Source organism: Drosophila erecta, unplaced genomic scaffold, assembly GCF_003286155.1.
Source record: "Drosophila erecta strain 14021-0224.00,06,07 unplaced genomic scaffold, DereRS2 tig00000000-arrow-pilon, whole genome shotgun sequence".
Taxonomy (NCBI): domain Eukaryota; kingdom Metazoa; phylum Arthropoda; class Insecta; order Diptera; family Drosophilidae; genus Drosophila; species Drosophila erecta.
The window spans coordinates 23,254,609-23,277,743 of NW_020825194.1; the positions used below are offsets into that span (position 1 = coordinate 23,254,609).

Consider the following 23,135-nt stretch of genomic DNA (forward strand, 5'->3'; position numbering starts at 1 on the left):
AACACCACTGAATACGAGGTCCTGGGGAGCAGTAATTGCCAGGCGAGTCACTATTCAGACATTTTATTGGCTGATATACTTTCGGCTTACGGCGATAATAAATCAATTACGGTTAATAACAAAACTAAGCGCTTTCGGGTGTCTTCACTTCATCGCTCTTTCCCCCACAATTAACAGCTAAAAATATCTAACAATTAGAGCATGTCGGTGCTTCACTTCTATCTCCTCAACTCATCCATCGATCACGAGACTTAAGGTCAAAGCAGTGCGTTTTTGGTGTGGTGTTTATGGGTGACTGGGCGCAGGGGGCAAGGCTATTTCTCAATCCGTCTCAAGTTGGCCAGCTCCGTGAGCCACGCCTTGATCAGATCGTAGGTGGAGAAGCTGATGCCCACGGCAATGGGTCCCTTAATCCAGTTCATGCTGAGTCCCTTGTAGAAACCGTTCTTGATGCCCTCCTCGCTGTGCAGTAATGGAAATCACATTTAAAATATGGATAAAATCCCTAACAGAAATTTATACGTACCGATAGATCTTGACGAGAGTCTCCAGAACGGTTGGATACCGATCTCCGCCAGCCGTGTTCACCCGCATTGTCTGCATTCTTCGCCGCACAATGTCCAATGGATAGCTGGCCGTTTGTCCAGCGGCACCAGCCGCAGCACCGAAGACCAGCGAGACTAGAGTATTGGGTTTATTATTGCCGACCATTTCTGTAAACAAACAAACCGTTTAATTGACAAATTCAGTTGGCAGTTATCTGAAATTTAAAAACTTAGCAACATATAGAACATTTTAGACAGCCATGAAGTGTATAATATAACCGACACAACTGTAGCAATATCAAAATAATGTCAATGATCCAGAATGCCTGTTTAAAGTGACATAACATTGCTTCTTGTAATTTTTGAAGTAATTTTGAGGTAATGAGGTCCCACAATAAAATAGGGGCTTAAAGTAGAAAATATACTCTAAGAAGTTGGTCTTAACTCGATCTTAATCTTAATGGTCTTAATTCGATCAGAGTATAAAAGGACTTTGAAACGAACATCTCCCAAAACTATATAGTCTTGCATATCAGGATGTATTGTATATCCCTACCATAGTATTCCCGCTTGAGAGTCTCGTAGGTGAAGAACGAGGTGCCCGCATAGGGAATCACACCGAGAACAGTCGCCCAGTAGCCGCGGAACAGCGTCCGCGGACCCTCCTCCACCCAGATCTTGGTGAAGACCTGTCGCAGGGTCCGGTAGCCAGTATACCGATCCGTGACGGCCATGCGGGCGCGGGCCAGGTCCAAAGGATACGTCAACGATTGCGAGGTGATTCCTGCCAGGGAGCCAGCTAAAAACCGACGACCCTTCGTGCTGCAAAATAAAATGATTGCTAGTTAAATTTGTTGGAGTGTACTGCAGAGTGGTACCTACTTGGAGCCGTCCTTGTCCACATGCAGGATGCGACGCCACTGCTCGTGGGCCGTGAACTGTATGGCTGCGTAGGGCACGATCCTGGCCATCGTGGCCGAGTTCCCCCGCCACAGGGCCAAAACGCCTTCGTTGGCATAGGTGTTTTGCAGGTAACGCAGCGAGGCTCGGAACGAGAAGGGAACATCGTTGCGGATCTGGAAGTTTATCTTGGTGCGGTCCAGCGGGGCGATGACCGTCTTGGCCAGCGCCCCCGCCGCTGCTCCTGATATCAGACTGATTACCACCTGGTCGATTTTCTGGCGCACTGAAAGGTAAAGAGAACCAAATCATGCTTTTATAGAGATATGTTTGCCATGTAAGTGATATGAAGTGCCTACTATACAGTTTGTATCAGTATTCAAGATTTGAATCCATTTTACATTAGAAATTATTACAATTTTAAGCCATGATGAGGGGTAGTGCATTGGATCTGCTATAAATGTTAATTACGTTCTTTATTTAATGCCTTTAGGCATTAAAATGATTGAAATCCTACGTGATTCATTGAAAAATATGCTTTTCTCTCATTTTCCCAAAATACGCGGCTGGAAACCCCATCTTTTTACTTACTGGGTGTGACTGAGGCGTTGGGATTGAGTGTTGTGGCGGGTACGGGGACTACTCCAGATGTTTCGGATGGGCTCAGCTGGGTGCGGGGTGTGTCCGCATCCTCCAGGTCCGAGGACAACGTCGCCGAGGCCGTGGCCATCGTGCTCGAGAGCTGACTACCGGTGGACTTGATGGACATGGCGATGTTGGGCTTCTCCAGGAGACGGCTCATGGCAGACTCGGGCTGGGGACCTGAAATCAATTTGCATATCAATCCGAGCCGTGTATATTACCCCACCAAAAGCGTCGGCTTATCACAACCACTGATAAGCACTCAATATGGCCAAAACTAATCTAAACCACCCGAAAATTGCTTCGCTTTTATAAGACTTCCCAGCAGAGACAACAAACTGAGTGTTCGCTGCCGTACAGCTGAGGACAATGCAATAGCACGGCACAACTAATTAATATGTATATTATTACGGAAGGGAAGGGTGTACTTGAATCGGTCAAAAGAAATCGGTCAGGTAAAAGAATGCATCTTCGTCTCTAGACGAAAAGTTAAGTAAGCTTCTGAGCGTAGCCTTAAATTATTGGTAAGTTATTTTATTCGAAGCTGGAAGACTTCTGAGCATTCTAGCCAATAGTTTGAGTGCAAGTTTCTGGCGAGGGTTTGGATTCGTTATCAGCCTACTAGAAAAACACAGCTTTGGATTTCGTTGATAATTGATTTGTGTGGCCCATAATGGAAAACAGAGCAACACGAGTACTGTTCTTATATTGATTGCGAAGAGTAAATGCTTTGGGTGCTACTTTTTCACAGGCAGGTGTATTTATGGAGCTCAGGAAAATAATATGTGCGCCAGTTGATAGCGAAAACACATTTCGCAGGTTCATGCAAATAATATGCGGCTCTCACAATTGTTTCGTAATTGATGGAAGCATTTCCCCCTGGCATAGGTTCAAAAATAGGCGCTCGAATTGCTTTTAGCAGCCACCTAACCCATAATGCTGACCAATATTCTGCTATCTGGCCAAGTTCCAGTTCCACTGGCTACTGGTAATTGAACTTTGCTTGGGCCCCAAGTAGAGCCATTCTGCCTCTGGAGTGCGAGCTATCAAGCTCTCCCGGGCCTCAGCCGGAATTATTGATAAGGCTCTGACTAGCTCCTAATTGCGTCTTACAATAGATAGAAGCAGAGTGTTCCAGAAGACATCGATGTACCCGCTCTCGCCTCTTTCCGACTCCAAAGGCCAAACGAGCCCGCAAACCGGTTGCTTTCGTATGCTCATTACGGAAGGCAAAAGGCACCGAATTATCAGTTGACATACTCGTACATATGTATGTATGTAAGTGCCCGAGCATATACATATGTAGTATAGCTAAAGATGTGTGGCACACACCTCCAAAACAATTATCATGCCGAATATTGAAATGGCAAATGTGTGGAATGGAATATCACAACACGTGTGTTTTGATTACCGACTTTTGGGGGTTGGGCACTTTTCCAAGTTCAACAGCTGAGCGCGGCTAAAATTAAAAGCTTTTCATGCAGCAGCCGGTGCGGGAAACCTTTGAGAGGAAACCCAAGAGCGTTCATCAACGCGATAGAAAATGAGTGGAAAAGTGCAACCTTGAAAGTGATTGCGGCTAAATAGAGATTCTGAGGTGTACAGTGGGTACTGGCTAGGCATGGCATCAAACATATGTATTTTACTATTTTTCAGTTATATTGAATATATATATATATATATTATATATGTCCATTATATTAGCTTGACGTTCACTTGAAAGAAGATCATAAACTATAATCAAAGACACTACAATTATTCTAGTGTCTTTGCTATAATAAACTAAAATTTTTGGATTTTTTAGCTTATACGTTCCAAAGGAAGTTTGTTGGTAGAAGTATTCACTGTACCTTTCAGCTCTTTTATCTTGAAAAGTTGGGCTAAAAGTAGTTTCACAAATATTCCACTCCTATGCTTGCGGCTTAAGTGTGATTTTCGCAAAGCCACTTGATATCTGCCCCCCCATAAACCACTTTTTGATAACGAATTGGAGCGATGGAAAGCACTTTGCAACCACTGTGCACTTGGATGCTGTTGTTGCCGGCGCTTGATAAACGTAAACAAGCTCGTTAGGCGGTGTTTGTGCACTTTTTTCTCTACTTTTGCACTCAGTCAAGTTTGAGGTTTACTATGGATCCAGTTTATCCAGCAAGTGTTTTCCACATTGCTTCTGGCTATGAAATTTGTTTGCTATAAATATCCAGCGGGTGCGGGATGGGGGGTGATGGGGATGTAGATAGTAACGCAGCTACAACATCATTCCAACTGGACTTTGTACCCCCTTGGAAGAAAATAACAAAAACAACTGGGCAATGAAAATTTATGCAAATTGCTCGGAAATTGCACTTTCACATGCGCGATTTTCTGGCCAATTTAATTGGTCGAACAATAATTCGATTCGTAATACTTTTGTTTGCTGTTTACAAATCCTGGAATAATCTTATAAGAATCATACGTGACTTAATTCAGATTCTGATTGGACTAAGGGAATGAAAAACAGCTGTTGCTTGCCAAGTGTTCTTGTGTTGTTACGCGTTTGTTTCTCTTAAATTTAAGTACTTTGTGATAAAGACCCGTGTGCACCAACTGTTTGGGAATCCATTTATTCGCTCTTGTTTACACCGATTAAACGCTTGCAACATCCAAAAAAAACCACACACACACGGATACCTTATATAATGGGGCAAAACGAGAACAACAAATTATTTTGTACACACACATACATATATGTACAAATGTATGATTTCATGTGTGTTTCGGCTCTACACGCACCTTTGTTTTTGTTAGCACAGATTCTTTTTTCGGCCTCTCTTTTCACTCCTTCGGCCTTGGCAACAATAACAACAACAAACACTTAGCCGTGTGTGGCGTCCGTACTGATATTCGATTCGAAAAGCACAGGTGCTGTGTTCCCTTTACCGCGAGCTAAATCTTTGCCTCAATTTCGGAAATTTCTATTTGTTAATGAACATTTCCGCGCGATTCTCGACTCCGCCTGCGAAGCTCCAAAGAGCAATTGACAAAAACATCGAGAACTGCGCCTCGGCGTTGCCACACTGAGAGCGCATGGGTGGAGTCCATGCTGGAGTAAAGCCAAGTCCGCAACCATTTTAACTGTCGCACAGTAGTGCAAATTTAGAGAGAGGACTGCTATATTTAAATACTAAATATACCTTAAATTAAGGAATTAAATCTATACACTGTAACTACACTATGGAATGTGGATTGTATTAAAACTCATCCTTCCAAAAAGTTGAGTTGATCAAAAAGTACATAATCTCAACAATTGTCAATTGGAATTTTTTTTTATTTTGGATAATGTTTGGTTTACGAAAACTATAACTTTATTTGTATAAAGAAATACATTTAAATAGTAAAATGGTTAACATAATTGAGCATTTATTAATTATACATGTTTAACATGAATAAAAGAGAGTACACAATTGTAATAGATACAAATTGCCAAAATGCATAAAAAAAATATATTAATACCAAAAAATATTAAAATAACTAAAATATTGCGGAACCCCACAAGGAACAAGTATTCCCAGCGTAAGATAAGTAACAATAGGAATATTAATTTTGGTTTAAACTGGGAAATTAGGCATCTGAGCCGATACAATGTGAAAATGCAAAATAAAAAAAACTCAAATGTATTAGTCGAACATTACCATTCGTAATATTTCAAGTTTCTTGACCCGCAAAATAATAATCCGTATCATTTAAAAGACAATGCAATATTGTCAAACTTTATTGTTTTTAATGGGTAATGAATTAAATAGCCAAGACATTCAGTGTCAGTAAATTGCAAATAATTTCGATATATTTAACGTTAATTTCATTCATGAGTCAAATCTGGTTCTGGTTTTTTTTATTGAACTTTACTTTTAGTAGACAATTTGGTTTGGCTTAATTTATATTTGCCCTAAGACATTTAAAATTTGAGAAACCGATATCCATCTCCAAGGCGATAGTCTGCGGTCTGGCAGCACCCTACCTTTGTTGCGCAGCCAACTTCACGCGAGACGCATCGAAAACAAAAAGTACTGCAAAGAAAGTGATAAAGAAAACCGAAATAAAAAACTCGTGAAGAGGACCATGAACGTAGACCTGCGATCGTACTCGCGCCACTGGCTCACGGAGTTCATCGAACAGTACCAGGAGGAGGAGTGCTTATGGCAGCCCAAGCACAACGACTACAGCAATCACGCAGCCCGGAACAAGTCCTACGACCGCCTGGTGGAGAAGCTAAAAGAAGTGGAGCCCAACCCGGACAGGGCGATGGTAGTAAGGTGGGACTTTCCGATCCAGATATTTCACAGTTCAGTAAACACATTTCACCCTTTGCAGGAAAATCAACTCGCTACGCTCTGCTTTCCGGCGGGAATTCCGCAAGACGTACACAAAAAACGACTACGAAACGCGTTTGTGGTACTACGACAAGCTGCTTTTCATCGCTGATCACAAACCCAAGCGCCACGAACTCGGCTCCAAGCCCAAGAGAGAACTCCACATCAGCTTCGACGACGAGGAGTCAATGGAGTTTGAGGACGACTCACATCACACGGGCACACAGTCTCAGCACGTGGAATCCATAATACCCACGTCCCCGGACGAAGTGGAAGATGTTGCGGCGGCGGCCAGCAATGTGGTCGTCAGCAGTCAGGGCGCCACTCTGAGCACCATTTCGGTGACGCCCGCGGAATGCGTAACCCTTGTTAAGAGCGAGGAGCACCAGGCGGCTGAAGCGGCGGCAGCAGCAGCCCAAGCGCACCAGCAACTGGTAGCCCATGCAGCAGCTCAGACTTCCATTGCGGCGGCGACAGCTCAGGGACATGCCGTGAAGGTCCTGGAGATCACCTCCCTAGACTCCAACTCCCAGCGAGAGATACAACAGGTGTGTAGCTCCAAAGCAGTGAATATTTTCATACGGTCTTGAACCACCTCCTCTCCTCACTTAGGCCGTCAATCATTTGGAGCACCACCAGCAGCAGCTGCACCTACAGCAGACGAATGGTCAACATCAAGGCGTGCCTACTATCCAGATTGGCCGCGATCACTATCAGCCCTTGTTTGGCAATGCCAGCACCACTGCTTATACCACCGCAGCGGCTCCAAGCACTTCGCATAGGCACGACGACGAGTACGATGCCATTGGCGTAAATGTGGCCAGCAAACTGCGATCCATTAACCCCACGCAGCGGATCGTGGCCGAGAAACTGATCAGCGATGTTCTGTTCAATGCCCAGCTGAACAACCTCACTGTCAACTCTGCCCTCACGCAGTAATCTCCCTCGTCCCTAGGCTAAGTTAATGTAGTCCTTGGCTTTATCGCTCCATTTTCTGTGTCCAAACCTGCAGCCTGGCCAACATGTGTCGTCCGGGCAGCAGCTGATTGTACCATACCGTTTGCATGTAGTTTTAATTATTCTATACAATAAATAGATTGTATGTCTTAAGCTCATCACAAAAAGGTTTGTCACTCCGCCGAACTTCCTGCGCCCGTAAGCTTGTTCCACACAAACCTGGCAAACTGGAGAAAGAGGAGCTGCTGTCTTGAGGTGGTCACCTTAAAGATGAGGACTAACATACCGTGACCGGCGGCATCTCGATTTGTTCCGCCTCCGTAACCAGTTTCCGATTGCTCTGCATGTAGCTCCAGCCCAGATGGATCCCCACTAGACTGGGGATCATCACGATGGCCACCAGGTTGCGCGACACAAACGAGGGCTGCTTGCTCATCTCTAAAAAGTGCGTAAAACGAAATTATTATTATTTAACAGCTATCAAAAATCAACAATGACGATGTGACCGCATTTCGATGTTTGTTTAATCTTATCAACGAAAAATACCAAACTAAAACGTAATCACAAACGGACGGTAGGCTTGAATCAAGTTTCTATTTGCGCCAACTTGGTTCAAAGTCCAGTTTTCGTGAATAATAATGGGAAACTAAACGTCTCGTAATTCTTTGTCTGGGACTTCGATTGTTTGGACAGATAGGCATCTGTCATTAGTTGGTTGCGGTTAATGGTTTTAATAACAAATGCGGTGGAGGTGGTTAGAGTAGATCAATGGCATTGTCATATGGAGAATTTCACTTCGTGATGGGTAATGATTTTAGAAATATTCTTTGTTTTTAAAAATAGGCTTAGGCGACTAGAAAGTTAATTAGGCCATCAGAACTAGCAATAAGTTTAAAGTACATGGTTGAAAAAACAAAAAAGTGTATACTAATTTACTTTCTAAGTTACAGAAAGACGCAGACAATTATATTATTTTTCTGAGTTCATTATTTTTTAAAAAACATGTGCGGGAAAAATGCTCTGAAAAAATAATAAAAAATAGATCAAACTTGCAAATTACAGTTTATAAGCTGTTGAAAGCACATCTGAAATCTGAAGATAAAAATTAAATATAATTAAATTTACTGTATGAATAAAACCTAAAGCATTAATAAAATAAAATATTGAGTGTGACCATACACTCGCGTCTCAATTGCCGTTATGGTCACACTTTCCATGCAGGGTGGAAGGAAACTAACTAACTGTTAATTGATAGCCCACTGCGTCGCCAACTAACCTTTTTCCATATTCATCACTCAACCCATTAAGTGCGAAATACACACCCGCGTCGCCGGAGGGGCGTGGGCGGGATCGGATGGGGCACTTGCTTTGGGGCCAAGCTGGAGGCTAAGACTCGGATGCGGTCTATGCACTTTGCGCGCACAAACAACAACAGCAGCGGCAGAGGCAACAACAACAGCAACACCACTGCCAAAGCAAACAAATTCTGATGTAGACGTCGACGTCGCGTTGTTGTTACTATTCCATTTTGGACAGCACCTGCAATTTCAGTTGTAGTTTCAGTTTTAGTTTTGGGTTCCTGGCGAGCGGACGCTCCATTGGATAGTTCATACACATACACATACACTTATATTTTTGGTTGATTTGCGAGTGAGTTTTTCCCACCCATTGTTTTGCCACCTGTCCCTAAATACGTCCCTTTTGCCAGTGCTGAAATCGATAGTAGCCGTCATCCGTTTGCACCTGGAGGAGCTGTGGCTCAGGTAAGCGAATCGCCGGTGCGAGAACCTAGTCTCAATATTTCGTCCTGCGGCGCTTCTCCGCCTGGCGGAACACACGCAGAACACAAATTAGGCCGTAGAAGAACACGATTATCACCTTCTTGTACCCAAGGAAGGTGGTCAATGGACACAGCGAAATCATTGGCGATCGTTGCATCAAGAGCTTAGATAATGAACCGGTCAATAAGTCCAGCTCGATCGACATTATAGTCAATGGGTACTAATCAGTTAGATATCATGATATTATGATTCACTTTATGGAAGCTATGAAGAGAATGTGTTCCCATATTAAGTCGGCAAACAATTCAGTCTGATTTGGTTAAGCCGACATTTGCCTATTCTATTTTTTTATTCCCTTTTCAAAAGTAAACGAAAGTATTTCAACGTGTTTCTTATCTTAAATCTGCTTACATCAATATACTATCAATCTGGGTTTCATGTAGTCTTGTTATATCCCTAAAGACTAAACATTGCCTTGTGAAGACAGTTTACAATACAGTAAAGCAGATATTACTACAGATATGTTTTTAAACTGCTAGCCTAAAACTAAAAGTACGCAGATTTTTCTTAAGCTCAGTTTGCGTAAATCACCAAGTAAATTCGTTCCGGTATTCCAGTTTAGCATAATTCGGATCTATATACTGATATCGTATATTGAGTTTGAGAAATACTAATTGGCGATATTTAACGAACGTGTTCTTGATTTAAGCCTTAAGTGCTAATGTTTAATCAAGAATATTTCACCCTAGCCAGGAAATAGCTTTCTAGGCGTATTTGTATAGTTTCGTATTCTTCGTACCTTAGCTCGGTAAAATCGAAATGATTTCAGTCATTATTTGCATAATATTTATAACTGATTATGCGGAAAATAATCTTTCCCCTTTTTCATGGTCTTAGAAGTTGCACCGTAGAAGTTCCTGCGAACAGCAAATCGAATTCAAGTGAAATTGTGTTAACCACGTTTTATTACTTAGCTATCAGATCGTTATCCCAGCCTCTTCAATTAATTTGTTGCATTTCTATTAACAGGTAATTTATTTTTAAAGGCCTTTAGTGGGTTAAATGTTAAATGTAAATGCATGATTATCACTGAAATATTTGGTCGTAAAAGACTTATAAAGCATTACAGACATCAAAGGATTTAGGAATTTTAATCACTTTAGCCTGCTCAAACTCCAACTGGGGTTACTGGATAATGTTATCCTTCTTAAGCTCGGCGAGCTCATCCGGCCCGCACCCCAGTAGTTCACCCAGCACTTCATCCGTGTGCTGGCCAAGAATAGGAGGAGCTGTCCGGGCATCGTTTCGCGCTTCGCTGAAGGTCACAGGGGGACCCACCACCTTGACGGTGCCGTCCTTTGGATGCTGCAGGCTTTTCACCAGGCCAATGGCCTTGATATGCTCGTCTTCGAAAACCTCGGGAATGGCGTTAACAGGTCCCACGGGAAACGAGGCGCCCTCGAAGAGCTTCATCCAGTTGCGCGAAGTGTCCTGGGATAACATTTGCTCCAGTATTCCCAGCAGCTCTACTCGATTAGTCACACGATCCTTGTTGCTCTTAAATTTTGGGTTCTGCGCCAAATGCTCCACTTTTAGGCGACGACACAGGTCCTCAAACTGAGCATCACTGCCAGTGCCCAAGGTGAGATAGCCATCCTTCGTCTTAAAGCTCTGATACGGGACAATGCTGGAGTGTGCGGTGCCCATCCTTCCTGCTTTGACTCCTGAATTCAGGTAGTTACTACCCACGTTGAGAAGCAGGGAGCAGCAGGTGGACAACAGGTCGACCTCGATCTTCTGGCCCCGCTGCGTGCGGGTCCTTTGATAGAGTGCTGCCAAAATCGCTCCATGGGCGTACAGTCCCGTGGACATGTCCGTCACAGCCACGCCCACCTTGCTGGGCGGCCCATCCCGCTCCCCGGTAATATGCATCAGTCCTCCAACCGAGGAGGCAATCACATCGTAGCCGGGTCGCTTGGCATAAGGTCCCACTGAGCCATAACCTGTCATAGAGCAATAGATCAGCTTGGGATTCACCTTACGCAACTGCTCGTAGCCCAAGCCGTAACGTTCCAAGGTGCCGGGCACATAGTTCTCCACCAGCACGTCGCTGATCTCAGCCAGCCGATGGAGGAGCTGTGTGCCGCGCTTGATATCGATGCAGATGCTCCGCTTATTGCGATTGGGAGCTAGGAAGTAGGCGGCATCGTTGCTGTTCTCTAGGAAGGGTGGTCCCCATTTGCGGGCTTCATCGCCGAAGTGAGGACGCTCCACCTTTATAACTTCCGCCCCGAGATCCGCCAGAACCATGGTACAATAGGGACCGGCGATGATGCGTGATAAGTCCAAAATCCGGATACCATGCAGCGGGTGTCGTTCGTCCACATCACTGGCATTATCGGGTGCGTTGTTTTTATCGCCAACGGCTGCAAAGTTTCTCAAGCTCTGGCGGCAAACTCCGTAATTAACAAATCCCCGGACGAGGCGCAAATTCTGTGACCACATTGTTCTTTTTTGTTGCTACTTGTGGGTCAACTAATCTGTCGGCAGTACACATATGATGTGTGTGGAAAGTTTTGCGGTCCGACTTGATCCGCGGCCACTTTTATCGTCACTGAAAGTGGCCCTCCGTCCAAAAGTCGTCGGAAGCTCGTAGTCTTATCTCTTTTAAGGTGCTCTTAAAATGTTCCGAAGAGTGGGAGCTTTTTGTTAACTGTGTTAAGATTGCGATAAACAACACTTGGCAGCCCCATAAAAGAAAAGGAGTCTCTTTTGGGGTTAACCTTGGGGAGTTTCCGCCGAGAATGTCGCGAATCCTTTCGGTTTCATGAGGGGAGTTGCTTCTGCTGACCACAAGATAATAAAAGGTTGGTCATCCACGATGCCATATCATTAAGTACAGATCGAACGCTTTGCGTCGCTTTGTTTTGTTCCGTACTCCGATTATATCACCTTGCTGACATCCTAGATAGCGTGATCTTATAGTAAGCGATGCGGCTGAAATCAAAACAAGCATTTTGTTTTTCTTGAAAAACTGACAAGCCAAGAGCCTAATGTACGGCAATTATTCCCTAATGACCAGCACAATTAAAATGTAATTTGAATGTCGTGGTTGGATAACTTACGCCTGAATGCTCACCATAAGTGTCAGACGGATCAGTAATCCGCAACTACTAAGTTTAGTGATCTTTATTGATGGGCAGAACTGGTTCATCCACGCGCAGGCGATTAATTAAGATTCATGCACAGGGAACGAATTGTATTCAAATGAATTCTTGTAAAGGTATTTTTTTTTTTTAAATGAGATATACATATCTTTCAAAATGTTATGTAATAACTACATTATCACAGAATATATAAACTTGGCGAAATTGTAGGAAATCATAAGCTAAATGATTCGTTTTCCATTTTGTCAAATATGTACTAATTAATGAATTTTACGTACATTTTTAAGCTCTCTTTTATTTTGTTTAAATAACCAATTAAAATAACCAATAGGAACTTTTTAAAAGTAAAACAAAACTAATGAAAACTAATAACCATATATTATAATCTCTCCAAGATCACTACTCTCATCTTGGGGAGTCAGCTCAAAATAACTCGCCCTTTTCCATAATTATGGCTTCTTATCGACCAAAGTCGAAGCAGCCATGCAGCCATTCTAGAAGACCATGGCCTTGAAATAATTTTCTCTTGTGTGCAAATTCTAGCTAATTTTAGAAAATACCTGTTCCTGACTAGTTACTAAGTCGTTACCGAGGTGTAAGCGTAGGTTCAAGGTTCTAGTTCCTTGGAAGTGTTTTCTCAAAGCGGGCTTTTCCCCCGGAAACCTCGCCTCGTGGAATCAATATTTATTTTCAGAATGACGTTGCACTATACATGTGCGGTGATCTCAGGTTGAGCTGGTACTGGGGTCAGCATGCATGGCCTAAACTGCCCGGTACGGTCCGAAAGCTGGGGCTATAGCTCATTTGCTCTCGCCGATCTGTGTAATTACGATAGGAGTCCTCCCTTTGTTCGTGTCGTTGTAAACAAGGCGATAGCATTCCAAGATTCGAATGCAACTTTAATCACTTGGGATCAAGAGTTCAGGCCATGTAATTGTGGATCTATGGTATGACGCACTTGCCCGCTTTATGGCCATTTCCTTTGGGCCAGTCGGGAATCACGTTCACAATCACGCTGACTATTATGCCAAGCGGATCTTAAGAGACAGCCTAAGAGAACCAGTTTCCGAGCAGATAGAGCTTCTGAGCGATTGGAAGATGGGAGAGTCGGGCTTTAAATACTCGGTGGCAAGCTTGGACAGCGTTTATTTACTCAGCTCGCCTCGCTCGCGTCGGTTCGGCTCGTGGATCCATCAGATACTCACGTACATACATATATACAGAAAGAAACCGAAAGCGATACCGATTCAGATGCAGATGCAGATGCAGATGCAGATTGAGATAGCCAGTGTGTTTTGAGTGAAACAAAATGAAAGCCGGCCAAAGGCTGCGCATGCGTCGGCAGCTCGGCTGTTCCCAATCGGCTTACTCGCGAGTGCATCCCGCAGATACCACTGCCAACTACCATTACTAGCGGCCAATGCAGTCCAGAAAGCCTCGACTCGCCTATTAGCCAACTGACCAAGCCAAAAAGCCAAAAGCATCTCGTCGAGCTCTCAGCTCTCGGTACCCAAAAAATTGTGCAAGCCAAAAAGTCGATTGCAGTCGTCAGCTGCGGATTGCTGATTGCGGATTGCACAATCCTGGCAACCTGTTGCTGTTGGTTGGCTGCTGCACGCGCGTGTGTGTGTGTGTGCGTGTTAGCCGAGTTGTAGAATCTTGTAGCCAGCGTATCCAGTCGGAGATACGCAGATCACATCATATTTTCCCCCATCGAGTGGTGTGTTGAGAGAAAACCGTCAAAATTGCTGTGCTACTCTGTTCCAGGATCCTGGGGTACATCATGCGCCGGTTCCTGCGCTCGGCCATGATCGTCTTCAGCTGGTTCGTCGTCCCCTACAGCCGGTACACCAACATCAAGGTGATCCGGCGCAAGCTACCGCCCATCCGGAGCCACCTGCTCGAGATTCCCGCCGTCGACCTGGCCAAACTGATTCGCACCAGAAAGGTGAGTAAATGCAATCCTAGCGCTCACTGCCTCCACTCTCCCCAAATTGGGTCACTTACGCAAAGCACACCACCTGGTAAATGGGTCGGCCGAAGTCTTGCCAAATCAATTGGAAAGACTGTTGCCACAGTAGCGGGTTCTGTTGCCACATTTATGGGATACTGGTCATAACTATTGCTTGCAGCCAACTCCTGGGTAGTCGGAGAAATAGTTATGTTCGCTTTTTTTTTGCAGAAAGTAAAAACACATACAAGACAATTACTCGAGTTTCACATTTTTCACTTAATAAGACGCGGAGCACTTCAATAAAACAAGTAACCCATTAAAAAGGTCGAGGGTAGAATGAATGGACAGCAAGCAAAGGGGTAAATACCCTAACCAGACTAAAAATTGCCTAAACCGTACTAATAATCATATTTTGATATTTAATAACTTAGTTTTCTTCAGGCTAGATTCCTTTAAAAGTTCATCAAAAAGTCAACCTATTATCGAGTCGTAGATTTCGCGATAATTACTTGTTAAATACAAGTTTCTTAGTTCACAACCATTAGTTTACATTTAAATACTAGGAAACAAAATTAAGAGTTTAGTAAATGGTCTATTTACGGGTATTGTTTTGAGGTCAAAATTATGTAGCAATTGCTTCACATTAAGGCAATGTTGTGTGCTTAGCCATGAATAACCAAACTTTAGGGGGGTCAATAAGCTCAGATCAAATGAGTAAAGTTCACAACATTTAAAAGTTCCCAGCTGTCGGACGAGGAAAAGAGAAAAAAAAACCGTGCAGGTTTGTTTATAATTTCAGAGTAACGATGATTCTTAGTTTTTTTCGTTGCCTTCTTATTGGACGATTTCAGAAAAATATTCCTATGGCTAAATTTGGCAACATTTGATGAAAAACGTTTTTAGTAAAATTCCTGTTTTTAATACGTCTTTTCGACTCTTCGAGAAGCATAACAAGCATTAAGTGACCCTAGGCCAGAGTATTACCGCCAGATGAAATCGAAATCAATTTGGGTTTTTTTCTCCTCCATTTCTACCGCCGTCTCGCAAGCACTTAAGCCAATTGGCCCAAAACCAAAACAGAGGGCTGGGATATAGACGCGAGGCATTGAGGAAACCGGCGGGTTAGTCATCTAAAGCACTAACCAAGCACTTTTATGACGCCAGCAGCAGTTTCGCAAATCATCATACATGTGGGCAAGGCCCAGAGGTCTCAGTCTCTGCAAACGAAGCTGTATCTTTATCGTATCTGTATCTGTACCTGTATCTGTATCTATATCCATATCATATCTAAATCAAAGGTGAAATCTCTGCCCTTGAGATCTGAGCTGGGCCCAGTAGTTTCTCTATTCGGGCTGCCAATTACATGCCACATGTGTCTTTGTTTCTGTGTAACTATCTACGGGATGTGCAAGATCTGTGGCCCGTTCGTTGGTCCACATCGTGTGAGGTCACCACTCGAGAGACCTTATCGTAACACCAACCGACCACCACCCGCCCTCCAATTCCCATATCATGCTCAGTGGGCTGCCTTTGTTTAGTCGCATGTGCTGCATGGACAAAACTTGCAGTTGGGTAGTTGGCTTTTTAGTGCACGTCCGTCTGAAGTACGAAAATTGTACTTTATTTATTTTTTAGTGGCGCTTTTTACGGCTTCTGTCTTCTTTCGGCGAGGCGGTCATATGGTGCGTACGAGTGCTAAATATTATTATTTTAATTATGCATCTTTATATGTTTTTTCCCCTCTTAATTGCCGGCCGTCTCATTGCCATAGGTTAAGCATTGCCTCACAACGAGCCAAGCGTAATGATTTTGTAATTGGCATTATATCAGAACGCGCGTCTAGTTGTCCGATCACCTATGTATATTAAATAATAATCGTCGTTTCAGCAACCAGAAGTGGCATTTAAGAAAGCGATACTGCTAATTGCCCTTGTCCGCTGTGGATTTAAGTGGATTCTCTAGGTTTACGTTCCTGAGTAGGAGGGCTTAAATTTAAGTCGGCGATTCATACACCGGTACCAGAAGATCTATCTGCAATTTGCTCATGTGAATTCGTACTTGAATCGCATAATTCGTGTTTCGTTTTTTCGTGTTTTCTTCTTTTGCTCCGCCGTTTGGCGCTTTTGGCACGTACATACTTCATACACCATATAGATCCGAACGTATTTATAAACCCAACATGAATCTGTGTCTGTGTGTCGCGATTTCTTTATACTCTATGCTCGCCGTGCCACAAGATCTTTTCCACATTGTAAACACCGAGCGTTGGATGGTATCGGAATCGCAGTCGAAAGCTTTTCGGTCGCTGATTTCGTAGCATGCCCCTTCTCGAAGCCCTCGACTCCCCATCATCCGTTGCATGCTATTGGCCGGCTGCACCGTGTTTACCTGGTCGGAACCCCCTTGCCGCCACTGATTTATTATTACACTGGAAGTCATTGAAAAAGTCAAGTAGCCTTAATTTTAATTATACATAGGCACATACGAGCGCTTTTATATACGCCGGTGCATCATTTGTGCGTTGCATGAGCCCGAATTAAGGCGAAGTAAGGCAATTTGTGTCTCAATCCGGCGGCAGTGGGAAGGTATAGGGGCATAAAGGCGGCACATGGAAGGCCTTCTGCCTCCGATTACCCAGTTTAACTGAAATCAAGTTCAGAGGTTACCCTCGGTGGCAGCCTGTGGTTCGGAGTAAGGTGTTCGTTAACTATCTGGTTTCGGTTGAGTGATACCCATTTAAGTGCACCCAAGCTCGAGTTCTTACAAGTCGGTTTGATTGATACGTGCTCCCTCGTCAATTACCTAATCAGATCTCTGAAAAGCGAGTGAGAATGTGATTAATTACATTATCGGCTACATCAGCCACTGCTTACGACTCTAAGTACTGTTGATGGGTGATTTTAATTGTATCGGTTCTCGGTATAATTATAAGTTTATTCACTGCTAATTCTATGGGTGATGTGTGAGTCAGGGAGACTTCACAGCTACGTGTTTTGATCTATTGATCGCTTTATTATCCATGACTATCGGAATTCCTTGTGTGCCCAATTCCATTTATATATAGGCTACTTTATTATATTTTTTTGTTTGTCAGCCTATTTGGGTTTATCGCTGGAAATGGCTTCTTGTGAATTAATTGTGACACATAAATATGGATGGCAAATAATTTATCAATACGTGCGGCAGCCCATGGATTAGCTATTTATTGTTTCCTCCTTTTTATTTAAAAAATCTATCAACGCTTTGTCAACATTTTGTTTGGATTAACACGCAGATAACTTGGTTTATTTCTAGAATTCTAATTTACTCCGTCCAACCACTCACGATATTGTATAATCATAGACCATAGTACTCCCATTATTATCTCTGTGACTTTAGTTATTGCTAAGCATTTTTTATTTCCTTAATCCATGTTTCATTGATCATTGTTGATCGAGCAATCCATAAAGAACACTTCACGTCAATAGATTCTTCACTGAGGAATAACACGGAAATCAGTCTGACTGATATCTCAATCGACACATGGCACTGGATTATGTATTTTAGCATTCTTCGACCTATGTATTGACCAATGAATCAATTTCAATAGTAGCCTCTTTGAACTGAGACTCCCATGCCATTCACACATTACTCATACGTCATGGTGCCGCTGGTACTGGGCGATCGAAAGTGCATGCATCGCACAATGAACGTCACGACTGCAAGTTGTGTTTGGGTTTGTCTTTTTATTGATTTTAATTTAACTCAAATTGCCTTTTTGCTTCGGCACTGGCACTGGCCCCTTCCCAATAGACTTCTGAATTGATTGCTGGGAATTTTAATGGAAATGGGGTAGGGGTATGGGGATGGGGATGGGAATCCGCGAGGAATGTGAGCTGGGAGGAATTCGAGGCGACCTGCGGAAACACTCAAACATTTTTTGCTTTCCACTTGCAGATTAAAAGCGAAGAAGTCGTGGAAGCCTACATCGAGCGATGTCGACAGGTGAGTTGATATGGGTACCATAAAAAAAAACGGAAAAAATAGGCTGAAAATTTCAAAAAAGGATGAAAAACAGGACAGATTTTGATTCATACGTTGCTATTGTGCCAATACGTTTCAAATACGTTTCGGGCATTTTATAGGCTTTATTTAATACAATTTTTACTACTCACTTTAAAGACCTCACTATTTCACTCACTAATATAATTATGACAAAATAATAGTTTATTATTTAATTACTTACAGCTCGAGATTAATTTAGTAGCACTTTGTATACGAATAAACATAAAAATATATATCCCTTTCAGTGTAGGGTAATCAATTTCTTTACAATAATTTTATATTGTATTTTAAATATTTTTTATGAATAAATATTTTAAAATAAATATTATAACATTTCAAACACTTGTATGAATAACATTTGCCCGGTTATTTGTTCAATAGGGATGCCAATTTGATCTTGCAAGTAATCACACTTAAGAACACATACACTACATTCACTGCTCGACCGGTAAGAGAGATTACTTGAACTATTTTGCAACTCTAAATTAGAAGACATGCCTTACAGTCTTCACTAGAACCAGTTGGGAATTATAGGGCTACAAGAAAATATGTTTCCTAAGCAAATATTAAAAGCCGCAATAAATATGTGTTCCGTGAGTAAGTTAAACATTCTTCAGGCTTTAATTAAGACTTTGTGCAAGTAACACATACATACATACATACATACATACATACATACATACATACATACATAAATACATACATACATACATACATACATACATACATACATACATACATACATACATACATACATACATACATACATACATACACACATACATACATACATACATACGTACGTACGTACATACGTACATACGTACATACATACATACACCGGTACATACACTACACTCACTGCTCGACCGGTAAGAGAGATTACTTGAAATATTTTGTGACCCGAAATTAGAAGACATACCTTACAGTCTTCACTAGAACTAGTTGGGAATTATAGGGCTACAAGAAAATATGTTTCCTATACAAAAATCTATATTATTTGTTAGTTTTACTTTTAAAGCATTGCAAGTGGACTGTGACAGCTGATAAACAAAAAAAGCAAGCAAAACTCACCATTCTATCTCAAATATGAAAAATTAGTGACGACTAAAAATAAATATATACATATATATATAAGTATATATATATATAGTACAAAAATTTAATAAAATTAATTTAAGAAAAGGAGCAAATTATATCGAAAAGCAATAGTTAGAAAACTAGCTTAGTTGGGGAACATGGAAATATTTTATGTCCAAAGTAGTGCGATTCCTGTCTAGAACTATACTCGTATTTATGTGAATTCTGACGTATTTTACTTCCCATACATTAGTTCAATTACTCTATATCGTAAAATTTTTATGGTTGGACATTAAGTTTTACGATTGTCATCTATAGAATAATAATAAATAATTCAATTAATTGTATATTAAGTATTATTTTATCGCGGGTTAATAAAACGATTTTTTATAATATAAACTTTATACTGATCCGAATTTTTTAATGAGCAATTACAATATTTATGCTTTATAAATATTATCTTCGCACTAAAGTTTGCCGTTTGGTTTCTTGCAGGTGAATCCCCTGATAAATGCCATTGTGCAGGATCGCTTCGAGGAGGCATTGGAGGAGGCTCGTGAGATAGACAACGTGATAGCGATGGGGATCAACAGCGTGGAGTCGATGGAAGAGCTGACCCCGTTGCTCGGCATTCCGGTGACCGTCAAGGAGAGCATTGCCGTCAAAGGCATGACCAACCAGGCAGGTCGTGTCTTCAAGACGCCGCAGATTGCCAAGTCGGATGCGCCCGTGGTGGAGCAGATAAAGCGCTCCGGCGGCATTATCCTGCTGGTGTCCAACACACCGGAGCTCTGCCTGCTGTGGGAGACGTACAACAACGTGACGGGTCAGACGAAGAATCCGTACGACCTGAAGCGCACTCCGGGCGGATCCTCGGGCGGCGAGGCGGCCCTCCTGGCCAGCGGCGCCTCCCTGCTGGGCCTCACTTCGGACATAGGCGGCTCTTCGCGCCTGCCGGCCATGTTCAGTGGCATTTGGGGCCACAAGCCCACGCCGTATGCGGTTTCCTTCAGAGGTCATCATCCGACTAGTGACTTTCCCAAGTGGGGAGACTTCTTCACCATCGCGCCGATGACCCGCTACGCCAAGGATCTGCCGCTACTGCTCAAGTGCATGAGTGATCCCACAGGTCCCAAGCTAACGCTGGACAGGCCGATCAGTGTGAATGGGATCAGGTTCTTCTTCATGGACAACGACGGGCCATCGGGCATGATGCGACCGCTGAGCAGGGATTTGCATGCGGCCATCAACCGCGTGGCCACCGATTTCAATGCCAAGCGGGTGAATATCCGCAAGATGAAGTGGTCGCTGGACATCTCGCTGTCCGCCATGCTGACCATGAAGAACATCGAGACCATCTACCACAAGACGGAGGAGGGCGAGCAGCCCAAGACCGTGTGCAAGGAGACGGTCAAGTACTTCTTCGGATGCTCGGACAGCATCCTTCCGTCGGTGATCTTTGGCCATTTGCAGAACTTTATGAAAATCATCCCAAACTCGCGCCACAAGCACCTGGCCAGCATCATCGAGGCGCTCAAGACTGAATTCAAGGAGATGCTGGGTAACGATGGCGTCTTCCTCTACCCGACCTTTCCCAACACGGCGCACCAGCACTACCAGATCTACCACAAGCTCCTGGAGCCCATGTACATGGCCATTTTCAACACGCTTGGCCTGCCGGTGACCAACTGCATGATCGGTCTGGACCGACGCAACCTGCCCATGGGGATCCAGGTGGTGGCCAACCCGGGCCAGGATCACCTCTGCCTGGCGGTGGCCCGTGAAATGGAGCGCCGCTACGGCGGATGGGTGCGTCCTCCGTCCGAGGATAGCCACAGCAGCAGTGGGAGCAGCAAGCAGCGTGGCTAGGGAGCTCTGACCGGAGGATTGGCTTTATCTTGTGCGTGATTCATTTGTACTTTGTTTTGTTATTAGCTAATTGTACACTGTCGAGCAGTTAGGGAATTTCAGAGAGACTTTAAATGGATTTAGACAAATCACTGTTATCAGCCGGAGTTGGCTGACTGGTAGAAAGGAAACCCTAGAGCAGCATCTATACTTTATCAGCATTTTATTCGACCATACATCACACCACTAAATGTTCGGGACCTTCGAAATTAGTAATCCCTCAATCGCGAGTCATTACCCATTGTATTAAATTATTGTGAAAAACTCCCCTGAGCTGTACATCGTATTCGTATTCTTATTATCTTTACCTATATGTAAATATTCGTCTAGCATCTAAGTGTTAGGTTTATGTCGCGTCCGGCAAAGATCGATAAATATAACCAGTATGTGTATGTATGTACGTTTTGTAGCATCTCGTTTAAGCAACTTGAAAACTTTACAACTTTTGCAAAGAACCAAATTCGATGAATAAATACGTAACAGAAAAAATATTAACCGAAATTTCAACTTCTGTGGCGCAATTGCCGCCGAAAAGCAGTTGGCCTCCACTTGGAAGCCATCGAGGGAGGTCCGAGTTCGAGTCCGACTACGAGTCCGCGAGTGCTTTGAAATTGGGCCCACCTGAGCGGTGGACCCGAAGACAAAGTGAAACAAGTATTAGACGGCTACTAGAGACAATACACGCTCGGATACGTGTACCACTTAATAAATGGTTCCACTTCGCTGCCCGGCATAGAGAATCTTACTATAGTCGGACCTGTTTTTGGTAAATTTCAGTACTAGCAGATTGGAACAACAGACTTAATATAGTTAATAGCCGACGCCAGTCTTCGTTTTTTTTTACTTTTCAAGAAATTAAACCATTTATGAAGGGCAATCGGATTTTTAATTTCCGTTGTTTCTTTCTTAACTACGTGTGTTGTCATATAATCCAAACTACATATTTGTTTTTCAGTTGTTCAAAGAAAAAAAGAAAACTCGACATATTTATAGTAGGCAAACCAACTCAGAGATTACCATTTTATTATTATAAAAATGAACTCCGAAAATGACAGTTATTTTAAGCGAGGACCGACTGTAGTGCCTACTTACTTACCCAGAGACTGGGAAATCACTAATCTAATAGCCTTAATCGTGCGCATGCGCAGCAGTTTTCCCAGCCAGCTGCCTGTTCAGTAAGTGTCCAATGCACTTTTGTCATTCGAGTTGCCGAATTTTGGCCACATTTTATTGGCCTGGCTGGGCGAATTTGGAGTTGGACTGGGGGTGCCCGCTAGTCGTTTGTTATTTTTCTATTGCAAAAATGTATTTTTGCGTGCGTGTGTAAGTGGTTAGTTTTTGGCTTTTGGAGTAGCCCAAGGTTGCGCCAATACGGCTTGCGCAATTCCGCTGCCGAACGTGGTATTTGGCCAGAAAACTCGGAGGTAACTCAGATTCTTGCCCAAGAATGTGGCGGTCGTTGGCGTTTCAAAGTGTTTTCTGGCCAATGCCAGGCGGGAAAATTTAAGCTATTGCCTCGAAATTGGGTGAAAACATTTTCAATTGCTTACAGCGGAAAAGTGCAAGCGGCGTGACGAGAACTGTGGAAATCTCTGTGGAAGTCGTGACTCGACTACCTGTCAGGGGATTACTGGAAGGCAAAGCCTCTCTTTTCGCCAGCACACTGCCTTCTCCCTTGGAAGGCAGACTACCTGACATACCTGTGCATTCCAGAGAGCCGAAACTGTTTCGAAATCCAGCGAAACTGGAGTGAGAGGCATTCCAAGAAGATGTGAGAAGGAAGGAATATGTCTAAAATATGGAATGTA

At 43.2% G+C, this 23,135-nt stretch overlaps 5 protein-coding genes across 7 annotated transcripts; 2 read left to right on the top strand and 3 right to left on the bottom strand.

Annotated features, from left to right (window-relative positions):
- Positions 1-47: 47 nt before the first annotated feature.
- LOC6553694 (mitochondrial coenzyme A transporter SLC25A42) lies at positions 48-5,160 on the bottom strand. Of its 2 annotated transcripts, none has more exons than XM_015154171.2 (6): positions 4,860-5,160; positions 2,037-2,267; positions 1,428-1,731; positions 1,102-1,367; positions 527-713; positions 48-462 (listed from the first exon to the last, which is right to left on the bottom strand). In XM_015154171.2, the coding sequence occupies exons 2-6, from the start codon at positions 2,245-2,247 to the stop codon at positions 315-317; spliced, it is 1,116 nt and encodes a 371-aa protein (XP_015009657.1). In that variant the 5' UTR covers positions 2,248-2,267; positions 4,860-5,160; the 3' UTR covers positions 48-314. The 2 variants fall into 2 exon arrangements, with proteins under 2 accessions (XP_015009657.1, XP_026831642.1); XM_026975841.1 differs by lacking the exon at positions 4,860-5,160 and adding an exon at positions 4,661-4,677 and having other exon boundaries at positions 49-462.
- An 882-nt stretch (positions 5,161-6,042) lies between these two features.
- LOC6553693 lies at positions 6,043-7,551 on the top strand. The gene is made up of 3 exons (XM_001979387.3): positions 6,043-6,379; positions 6,438-6,984; positions 7,049-7,551. Exons 1-3 carry the CDS (start codon positions 6,186-6,188, stop codon positions 7,373-7,375), a joined length of 1,068 nt encoding a protein of 355 aa, XP_001979423.1. The 5' UTR covers positions 6,043-6,185; the 3' UTR covers positions 7,376-7,551.
- On the bottom strand, positions 7,491-7,949 carry LOC6553692. The gene is made up of 2 exons (XM_001979386.3): positions 7,680-7,949; positions 7,491-7,620 (listed from the first exon to the last, which is right to left on the bottom strand). Exons 1-2 carry the CDS (start codon positions 7,827-7,829, stop codon positions 7,567-7,569), a joined length of 204 nt encoding a protein of 67 aa, XP_001979422.1. The 5' UTR covers positions 7,830-7,949; the 3' UTR covers positions 7,491-7,566.
- A 629-nt stretch (positions 7,950-8,578) lies between these two features.
- Positions 8,579-21,822, top strand: LOC6553690 (fatty-acid amide hydrolase 2). Of its 2 annotated transcripts, XM_026982571.1 has the most exons (5): positions 8,579-9,043; positions 9,102-9,156; positions 14,109-14,289; positions 18,232-18,279; positions 19,915-21,822. In XM_026982571.1, coding segments are annotated over exons 1-5 (1,659 nt in total). In that variant the 5' UTR covers positions 8,579-9,042; the 3' UTR covers positions 21,289-21,822. The 2 variants fall into 2 exon arrangements, with proteins under 2 accessions (XP_026838372.1, XP_015010335.1); XM_015154849.2 differs by lacking the exon at positions 14,109-14,289.
- LOC6553691 (succinate--hydroxymethylglutarate CoA-transferase) lies at positions 10,210-11,818 on the bottom strand. The gene has a single exon (XM_001979385.3). The coding sequence runs from the start codon at positions 11,677-11,679 to the stop codon at positions 10,360-10,362; it is 1,320 nt and encodes a 439-aa protein (XP_001979421.1). The 5' UTR covers positions 11,680-11,818; the 3' UTR covers positions 10,210-10,359.
- Positions 21,823-23,135: the final 1,313 nt, after the last annotated feature.